We start from the raw sequence: 10,494 nt of genomic DNA, 5'->3' as shown, positions 1-10,494 counted from the left end.
TAGTGGCTACATCAAACTGTGTGCGTGTGTGTGTGTGTGTGTGTGTCACTATCAAATTAAACTACTGACACACTCCGAAAGCACAGTTCGATGTTATGTATATAGGCTATGACGGTAACGTAGTGATTGATTTGAATTTCCAGAGATCCCTCATGCAGTCCAACACGCAGGGATAAACCCCAACCTCTGTGCAAGGTCTCCACCTCCCCCTCCTCGTCCTGACGTCATGCACCAAGCTGAAGCTATTGCACGAAAAGAGCTGCTCGCAGCCACACTACTGTGAATATCTCTATGCTCAGTGCCAGGAGTGTGCAAAGGAGGGAGAGAGAGAGAGAGAGAGAGAGAGAGAGAGAGAGTGTGCAAGAGCGAGCGAGGGAGAGAGGAGCGGTGGAGGGAATACAGTTGGGTTTGGATACAACTGGAAAACTACCAAGCGCGCAGAGGACGCACCGAGCGGAAGGCACATCGACGGACCGTAGCCAACATTTCACCCACTCTCCGTCCGCTGCGATCGGATTCAGGCGAGAATGGAGCTCCCTGCCGCCGGAGAGCACGTCTTTGCGGTGGAGGGCATCGAGAAGAAGCGCATCCGCAAGGTAAGGAGAGAGTGTGCACATTTTCAAAAGCGCTCCGTCCGTTAAAATGTTGTCGTTTTATATAAGCCTCACCAAATGTTCTCCCCCCGCTACAGGGCAAGATAGAATACCTGGTCAAGTGGCGAGGCTGGTCTCCCAAGTAAGTCTGAATGCATTCATTTTTAAAAAAAAAAATGTCTCGAATAGATTATTACCTTCATGAAATATTGGGAACATTCTGCAACAATTAGCAAGTGTTGTTCCTTAAAAATGCTATTCATCAAGGGCGTGCGCTCACTGGAGCCAGTGTGTGTATGTGTATGTGTGTGTGTGTGCGTGTGTGTGTGTGTGTAGGCTTGGAGAGCGCGGTCGGTATGTGTTTCAATGTATCCGCGGATGCCTTCACTAATTTATGCGAGGAAAGGGGGTAGGCACAGCCATGTAATCCCGTTTTAATTATTTCTGCTCTGCCAGCGAATTTACGAGACAGTGGTGCTAAAATGGCCGACTGTAAGTCGGTGCAAGAGGATCGTTTGGAGAGCACATAGAGCCTTTTTGACATTTTGCTCCACTCGGGACGTACTCATGGTTGATTTGCTGTAGCGGGCATGTGATTCACAGTTGTTATAAATGGGCTTCTCCTTCTAAATTCAATCATCTTGGAGAAAAAAACACACATTTACAAGGACACATTTTTTGGAGGCCTGCACTTACCTGTCCACTCTACATTGATTGCACACTAATGGGCAAGATCAGCATCAAAGGGAATGTGTGAATGAGACGGACAAGAGCATAGGCCTGTAAGGCAAGATGTTTGTCATCAGAAAAAGGAAGTTTTCTCGCGATAGCTTTCTAACAGTCGTTTGCTTCTCTCTGCAGATACAACACATGGGAACCCGAGGAAAACATCCTTGACCCGCGTCTTCTCGTCGCGTTTCAAAACAGGTGAGATAGGTGAACTTTGGACATGGCCGCGCAGCCTCCAGTTCATCCATGACCTTATATGGGCATGGGAGGAGGGGCGCTGTAGTAACTCTATTATTGAACCCCCGCCCCCCATCACACAGGACTGTCCCCCTGAGGAAAAGGTCTGAGGGCTCGTTGTGAGAATTCCTAACGCATATGGAATGATTGGATACGTGCAAATGTGCATGGATGTATGCTTTATGAAGTGAATTTTAACAAATTATCATATCACGTGGGTTTACTCAAGCTCATATAGCTCAGATGATCACGCAGTGGTCCAAAGAAAATCGAGGTAGCAGTCTTTATTTCACAAGGTGGGTCTACATGATGGACCATGAAAAGAATTGTGAAAGCTATCCTCCCCCTGTGGACCTACTGCAATTTTTTTCTTCATGTCCATAAAGTCACCAGTTCATTTGCTGTGGGGCTGCTAGGACCCAGTAGGTGCTGCTGTCTTAACAGTTGAAAACTGTACTGGAAAGCCTGAATTCAGCCTCAATTAGACCTGATTATTAACCAATCAACAACACATCTTTTCTTTCCTTTCTTTCTTTAATTACCATTTGATGTTATGGAAACATAATTCCTAACCGTTCAGGCATTAATTGACTGACAGTGTGTCCATAATCTAATTAGTGGCCTGTAAAATAATCGCAAATGTCACAAAGAGTTCATGCTGTTAATGAATACAAATGCTTCTGTCATTTTAGCCCTATGGCATGTCACAACAGTATTTTGTGTATGTTGCTGGACCCATGAGACCTATGAGATATACTCTCCCTGTAGGCCACCAGTCCACTCATGGGACTGCCTGGGTAAGACATGAATGCTGGTGAAAAGAATTCACATTTTTGAAAATGCTAATTGACGCCCAGTGCTCTCCAGCGTTTCCAGTGTGCCGCTCTCATATTCCCCAGCAGCCTGCCTGCATGTGTCTCTGGCTCTGTGCTGATGGTCATGGAGTGCTGCCTCTGCGCTCTGTGTGTGTGTGTGGACTCTGCTCCCAGAGGATGGGGGAGGGGATCCGACAAGAGAGGCTGTAATTGCCAAATCTTCTGTAAATAGGGGTCACCCCGTTGGACGTCTCTTGTTTGAAATCACACACATTATTGCGTTAAGATGCAGACCGTGCATTGTGTCCATTTGTGGTCTGATAGCTTGAACATCTGTAGCAAAAGGCCCAGAGTAAGCTGGTCCATTATGCATGCAGCCGGCCTTCACCGACTGCTGGTTATTTATGAGCCAATGATGAGTCAAGGTTTATATCGGGGAACAATATTTCACAGAGACAGGCCAATGCACGGTCTACTCACTACAGCTAGGATAACACCTTTCCCTCTCTCCTCCCATTGGATGTTGTAGTCAATGAAAATTGTTTTCCAATGTGCCAAGAGATGTTTGTTTTCAGTTGGATGTTTATCACCTAAACTTTTGAGTGCTTAGGCATAAGCTGTGTTCCACAAGGCATTGTGGTGTGCATATTTTCAACCTCAGCATGTATCCCAGAACTATTCCACAATGTTGTATTTATCCCATTTCATCCATACCTCATGACCCTAATTAGGATTTGAATGTGAGGGAAAGCATAGAAAAGAGGAAGGGTTTGCAGCAGGAGGGAGGAGGTTTGAAAGACAAGGAGAGATTCTCCCCGCTGTAGCCTTAATTGAATTTCTCCCCGATAATGAGAATATGGAATGGGCCGATTACCATGGAGAGAGCTATGCAAATAAGGACCATAATGCTTTGCAGCAGGTCACACGTGGGCCTTCATTAGTCTTCCAAATCAAAATTCCACATTTGACCTTGAATAGGTAGAAGAAAATTAACGAATACTGGAAATGTCAAACCTGTAATTTACTATGGGATGTTATTAGATTTTGAATTGTATTAAAGTAATTCATTGTATTGCAAATGATGTATATAGAAGGTATGTGTGCTGTTGTTCAGCATTGTAAGCAAATATCATCTTTTGTTTTCACAGAGAGAGACAGGAGCAGCTGATGGGATATCGTAAACGAGGGCCGAAACCAAAACATCTTTTAGTCCAGGTAAATGTTATCACTAACACATAGTTTCTGCGAAAACCTTCTCCTGTATTTCCAAGTATTTATTTTTTGTTGAGATGCAGGTTTCACTTCAGTATTCTCTGAGAGGCCAAAAGGGGAGGACTGTCAGGTGTTTTAGAGATGCTGTCATTATAGTTGTGGTTATTTATGGATTTGCATTGTGAGAGGTAGAGTGAAAGATACAGAGGATAGGTCTTCCAGCTGGCTCATCATGAAACTGGGTTTGTTCCCTGAGGTTATGTAAGTGTTGCTTGAGTGCACTCATTTTTATCTCTGCATGTTCATTATTTTTTATGCTAAATAGCTGTGTGTGCAAAACACCGCTTCCCATTTTTTTAATAGAGTGCTTCATATTCTAGAGCGTATGTTCTTTTTGCTCCAAGTGAATCTGTACTGGGAGAATATGTTGTCTTCCATTTCCTGTTTGTAAATGTTTTCCCCAAGACAGGTTGTTCTAACAGTAATTCAAAGCAGTGGCAACAGAAATATGGTTGAAAATAGCACATTGTCTTCCTTTTGACTATCTTAGGTCAGAATTTTACAAGACCATATTGTGAGCCAAATGTGATTAGATATTTTGAGAGACTCAAAGCTGATTGCTATGCAGCGTCACTCCTTAAGAGCCATACCGTTCTGCCAGAGTCACACGTGGCCAGCAATCAGGGATAAAGCGTGACATGTCTGGTGGCACTTCTCTGACCTAAGGTCACAGCCAAAGCTTCTTGAGCGTTCCGCTGCAGTGCCCCTCTGATGGCCCAAAGGGTCAGCCTGTACAGAAGGGGGAGGGAACAAAATGGCGGGAGGGATGTCATAAGTTAAGCACTGATTGGATACCTTATTTGAATTGTCAATAGGCTTCAACATCCTGTAGTCATTAATTATATATGAATTTGAAGTGCTTGTTTGCATGTTATATGTCTGTGAAATTTCATGTCAGTGCCCATTAATTTTCATCTAATATTTTTAACTTATTTATTTACATTAATTGATATCCTAAGGAGACCCTAGAATTATTATTATTTATGCATTTCTTATGCTGAGAATGAGATGAAGATGCAAATGGTTGAAATATTAAGCTTGTGTTGTCTCTCTTCTTTCAGGTGCCCTCATTTGCCCGAAGATCGAGTATTCCTGCAGGTTTCGAGGAGACATCCCAGGATGCAGAAGGCTGCCTCAGGACAGATCCCATCCAGGTGCAGCGCTCCCAGCCTCAACAGTACCAGCTGAACAGCAAGAAGCACCATCAATACCAGCCCAGCAGCCAGGAGGTCCCTCCAGACCAGCTAGCCAATGGCAAGAAGAAGTTCATCTACCAGCTGAACAGCAAGAAGCACCACCACTATGAGCCTGATCCCAATATGTATGATGCACAGGCTTCTAGACTCAAAGAGGTGGTCAAGGTTCAAGAATCAGCCAGTAAACCAGCCAATCCTGGCTGGAACTTACCACTGGCACTGCAGCAGAAATGGGTCCGTGACAAAGACACCGGCTGCTTGAGCAAAGTCAAAGAGCTGGCAGTAGAGGTACGGAAACCGACAACTAGTGTTAAGGAGGCGGAGAGTGAACATGCCCTCAAGCCCAATCCTAAAGACGCAACCCTCCCTAGTGCTATTAGTAGCAAGATGAAGATAATCAAGAACAAAAACAAGAATGGCCGTATCGTGATTGTCATGAGCAAGTATATGGACAGTAACAAGGTACATGGGGCAAAGGGTAAACATGGGGAATCATCGGGTGAAGAGAAACCCCAACACACCAAACCATCAGAAAACAATCCATCGCACAGAACCAAAATGGTGGAGCAGTTGCACCTAGAGAACGGTGTCCCCAAAGAGATCTGCAATGGCAGTTCCCCCCCTGCCGCAGAGCATCCCAAAAAGTGTTCTCCGAAGGACAGACATTTCTCCAAACCTTCGCCGAGCACGGCAGAGGAATACAACACAGAAGTGGCTCGCGGTCAGGCTGATTTGCCGGATGACCTACCCCTACAGCTAACCGCTAGCCCGCTTCCAACATCCTGGGCTATGGACACAAATATCCCAACCACTATAGCCATTGACCAGATCAGGATCCCCTCTTTCCCCAACGACCGCAAGCGTAAGCTCTCAGAGCCGGTGGAGGACAGGAGTGTTTCCAAAACTTTCCTCAGTTCCAGAAGCTTCAGTGTCCCGAGTACTGTGGTGACTCCACCTCAGGACAAACCTATGGACCTCCACTGTAGCGGGCCACGCCAGAGCAGTGCATGTACATATGACGTTACGGACTCTAGCAGCCAAGAGGAGCCTATGGATCTTAGCTGTCCAAAGACCAAGAAGCAGACGGAGCCAGAAATACAACCAGAACTGGAACCAGAGCCTGAGCCTGTCATTACAGATCCAGCTCCTGTGACAGAGGATCCAGAGAAATCAACAGAAAAGACTAAGGAAGAGCCTGTTCAAAAAATCTCACCTTTCATGGGAAATATTATAATCACTGATATCACAACAAACAGTCTCACTGTCACCTTCAAGGAATATGTTTCTTTCTAACAAGCCCTTGTTTTGTCAAATGGGAGTACTAGTGACCGATTGGAAGACGCTGTCAATATGTGCATATGTAAAAACATATGAGAATTTTGTATATATGGAAATTTATAATTTATCATTCAAATTCAATATGTTTCTTATAATGTTTTATACTGTAACTCCTCTGTGATGTTGTAGCCAAGAAAGTGCCCTCGAGGATTTGAGTGACTGCATTCAGGTGGATGTATACCACTAGAAAAATATCCGTATATTTGTCATATGGAACTTCATGGAATACCTTTTGCCGTTGTTTCATACCAGTACCAAACTTATAGCCTGAGATGTATGAAGGTTTATACATATTTTGTATTTAATAATATCAGTTATTTTGGTCCTAATAGAAGGTAGAGAAGAACTTGTTGAGTGTACGGTGATCAAAGATCAAATTGAAAGCACTTAATTGCATTTGCCTGTGCATACGTTGATTTGTATCATGTACTCTGCTTGTGGAGAAACATCTGTTCTCCACAGGTTTTATTTCATTGCTTCACAATCTACTCCAGTCAGGTCCCCTCAGTCTGAATTGGCATATTCCATTTGATGTTTTGTTTGTGGCTTTGTTGAAGAGAAGTTAATGGCCATGAAATGCAAATGTAAAAACTAGGTGCATCTGGCACCCAAGGCAACAGAACATGGTGTAAACACCCAATGACAACAGTTGGCTGCACTTGGCTGTGTCAACAACCTGCAAGCAATTTCCCCTATATTTCTTTTGTCAACTTCTTGTCTTGCCCTTGAGATGCAACAAAGGCCTCGGTGGATATGCTATCGCACCCCTATCTATTGCTGTATTGCACTTTTTTACCTTTAGTAAACATTTAGGGAATAAAGTGTGACATTTTCAAAGGTCAGTACCCATTAAGGATAAGATCTATCAAAAACCGAGCTAGGAGTTTCATTTATCAACCATGTCACTTTCCCATTAAGATGACTTATTGATTCTTACCATAATTAGGTTGTGATTTATTACATTGCTGTTGACCTCACATATTGCTGGCATTACTTTAAAATATCTATGCTAGTCTTTTTTAGGAGTGTCTTAATGTCACACAGATTAGCAATATTCATCTCATTTTGCTATTGAAGCTTATTGTATGATCTGAAGAATATATGTGACTGCTACATGTTTTAGACCAAGCTACCAGGGTTACTAGTCATGTTGTACAGATTTGATGTGAGTTGCGAGGCTGGCTTTTGTATCCTGTTTCATGCAATCCAATGAGTGCAAGCTATTTTGATAATGCTGCTGAAAATTCAAATGTCACAGTACTTTTGTCTTTGAAAACCTGTTGGATGTAACCTACATTTGAGTCTAAATTGCCTTTTACGCACACTTAATGCAAAGCCAGTAAGAATGCTACAATAAGCATCTATAATAATGAAGATGAAAAGTGCATATTTATTGACATTTAATTTGTTGTTCAAAACAATTACAATATGTCCTCTGCATCAGAAGCTGCAAATGATTCCGATGAACAGTTTGTCCTTTTTGAAAGACGTTTTTGAGTCCGTTTGCTACTTTTTTTGTCTATTCTTTCGCTATGTTTTGTTCATTCTTTCTTGCACTTGGTTCAGTCAAAATGATTGTTATACAGTATGTTCTGTACGGACTTGGTGGACTCGATGCTGTCAGCACAGCTTACTGGATGGTATGTTTCACAATAAAGAAAGCGAACTGACCTTTTATTGATGTTTTGTGGTATTGACATGCGGTGGCGGCGGCATGCTGGGCGTGTTATTTGTTACTCAACATGCGCACAACGGGGAAATATTTCTTTATTTACAATCTGCTGACATTTACGGGCAACGTTTCCTTATATCTGAGATTTGGCCGCATAACATCCCTAATGTTGTTAACTTGTTCCTGTCTGAAGCCGTTTTGCCCGTGGAGAGAGAACGGAACATTAAACACACTAGAAACAGTCACTTGGTTGTGAACCTAGAACAACAGATCATGTTGCATAATCACAAACAATCCTGCACAAAGGGCCCTCTGTCTTACATAACCGCACTGGCCACTTGCACTATTAAAACTTCCCTGAGCAGGAATGTAAACACACAACATAACTGGAAGAGGTGAGGGTATTATGTCCTTCGTACTGAGATCATGAAGAAGAAAGGATCCGTGGAGAGTTGGCATTTGACCATCACATTGCCCACAGAGGTGTGTGCAATCCACCACAATGTAGTGGGGTGGGGTGGGGATTACATGAAATTTAAACATGACGTGTCTCCAGGGAGGCTTCATGATATTTGCATCAGCTTTTAGTTGGCCTGGGGTGTGTTTTTCCTCATAGTAGGCCTGGGTCACTATGATACAGCAATCCGTAGGCTATATTATTCTATCACATATTAGGCTACTTCTAATCTAGATGGTAGGCAAGTCACCAAGACCTGTAAAGTAATTAGATACACCTACACTTTGACACATAGGCTGGCCCAACTTTAATTAATTCAATTTCAGTTATGACTTTTCAGGACCTGATTGACGCGAAGCGAGACGTGGCGGGCCTCTGTATATTCTTGTTCTTCTCTGATCTGAAACTAGACAGAAATTGATATGCTGGCGTCCCATGCCGATAGAAAGAATGCGAGAGTCATTGTGCGATTAACGCTTGAATGTTTTGAATGATAGAAAGGCCGTGGAATGTGTGTTACGTTTCCCATGGGAGTTGCCTATCAAAGAATGCTGTCAGAGAAACACAGCAACCTTGAAGGGGATTAAGACAAGTCGAGAAACACTGTAGCCTCGCATTGAAAAGAAAGAAAGACATAAGGAATGGAAGAAAGAAAGAAAGAAAGAAAGAAAGAAAGAAAGAAAGAAAGAAAGAAAGAAAGAAAGAACATGTCCCTATAGAGGAGAGCAGGCATGTCTACAATAGCCAAACTGTTGATAATCCATATACCGCCTGATTTTGTGTTTCTACATCATTTAAATAATTAATGGTCTCTTCATATAAATTCTGGTGAAATCAGACGTATGTTACCAGACTGCGGTGAAAGCGAAGCTGTGACTTCCACGATGCCTTCTCCCAGCATTTTCTCTCATTTGGTTTTCAAATAGACTAAATTAATCTGCTGTGAGCTTGATTTTGTTGTCAATTTAGTGCCGTTTCAACATTTCTCAGAGAAAATGGTAGGCTATGTAATTTTCTGGCTTGAAGCTCCTATCAGGAAAATCTACATTACTAAAGAAAATTATTTTCAAATCGTGTAATAGGTGTATAGCGCTCTAAATGCTATTAAATAAGACACCAGAGGTTTAATCTAAAAAATAGCCTCATCAGTAAAGGATTAGGCTAGTCTACTTTTACATATCAGTAATCGGTAAGGTACTTCTCATACATCTGTAATTAACCGTCATTACAATTTCACAGTAATTAGTTCAGCTTTATATTGGGCTCAAACTCTGTCTGTGTCAAATTTTCAACTATAGAGTCTCTAACGCCGAAAGAGAGACAGCCATTTTCTCTCCTCTACTTCTCTGGGGGTCTTGTGTAGGAAATGGTTGCTTAGAATAATGCGCTGAAGTGGGAAGACTTAATAAACTTAAGATCCGAGCGCTCTGATGCTGCTGGCAGTGTAAAAACAGGTTGAATTTCATAACTGACGAATAAGGTCCGCAGTTTCAGTGGATTTTAGGCTGGGTGAGCTAAGCTCTTATTGAATTCCAATAAAATACTACGGCAAAAGAGTCAGAAAAAATAGGAAAATATAACACAACCAATGGATTAATCCATATTAGGGACATATTTCTGTGAAATGGCAACCAAAGACATGGACCAATGAGAGAACACATTTTAAAGCTCGTTTGCGAAAATCAGCTGATAAAGTACTATAGCCTATATACATATTACCCAAATTTTAGACAGTTGCACGTTTTATTGTCTACTCCATCAGCCATATGTCTCGGTGTATTGCTCAAAGCCTATAAGCACACAGCCTACATCTCTCTCTCTCTCTCTCTCTCTCTCTCTATCTCTCTCTACCTATCTATCTCTCTCCTTCTCTCTCTCTCTCTCTCTCTCTCTCTCTCTCTCTCTCTCTCTCTCTCTCTCTATCTATCATGCCTTCGAACCAACTGACTGTCATGCATGTGCAGGAAACTGAAACATCGTTGCGCAGGGGAGCATATTTATAGACCAAGTGTGATGTTTCACATTCCACTTTTATCATCGTGCCCACCATGCACTCACTTGGTTTCATCTCCGTATAGTCTCAGAGGACCATGCAAGCATGCAAGATCATTCCAGTGAGTGTGAACCAGCAGAGGCCTGGTCTACCTGAAAAAAATTACAATCAAACATATTTCTGGAAAGGAAA

General features: G+C 42.5%; 1 protein-coding gene across 1 annotated transcript; it reads left to right on the top strand.

The window, feature by feature from the left end:
* Positions 1–347: 347 nt before the first annotated feature.
* cbx4 (chromobox homolog 4 (Pc class homolog, Drosophila)) lies at positions 348–7,857 on the top strand. The gene is made up of 5 exons (XM_071921216.2): positions 348–596; positions 692–735; positions 1,455–1,520; positions 3,523–3,589; positions 4,708–7,857. The coding sequence occupies exons 1-5, from the start codon at positions 528–530 to the stop codon at positions 6,133–6,135; spliced, it is 1,674 nt and encodes a 557-aa protein (XP_071777317.1). The 5' UTR covers positions 348–527; the 3' UTR covers positions 6,136–7,857.
* The last annotated feature ends 2,637 nt before the right edge of the window (positions 7,858–10,494 follow it).

Source organism: Centroberyx gerrardi, chromosome 7 (genome assembly GCF_048128805.1).
Source record: "Centroberyx gerrardi isolate f3 chromosome 7, fCenGer3.hap1.cur.20231027, whole genome shotgun sequence".
Lineage (NCBI taxonomy): Eukaryota > Metazoa > Chordata > Actinopteri > Beryciformes > Berycidae > Centroberyx > Centroberyx gerrardi.
The sequence above is the reverse complement of the archived record's forward strand: the minus strand, read 5'-3'. Positions and strand labels throughout refer to the sequence as shown.

Coding starts and splice junctions, on each gene's coding strand:
- cbx4 (XM_071921216.2), top strand. CDS start 528: ATGGAGCTCCCTGCCGCCGGAGAGCACGTCTTTGCGGTGGAGGGCATC. Junction 597..691: donor AGAAGAAGCGCATCCGCAAG/GTAAGGAGAGAG, acceptor CCCCCGCTACAG/GGCAAGATAGAATACCTGGT. Junction 3,590..4,707: donor CAAAACATCTTTTAGTCCAG/GTAAATGTTATC, acceptor CTCTTCTTTCAG/GTGCCCTCATTTGCCCGAAG.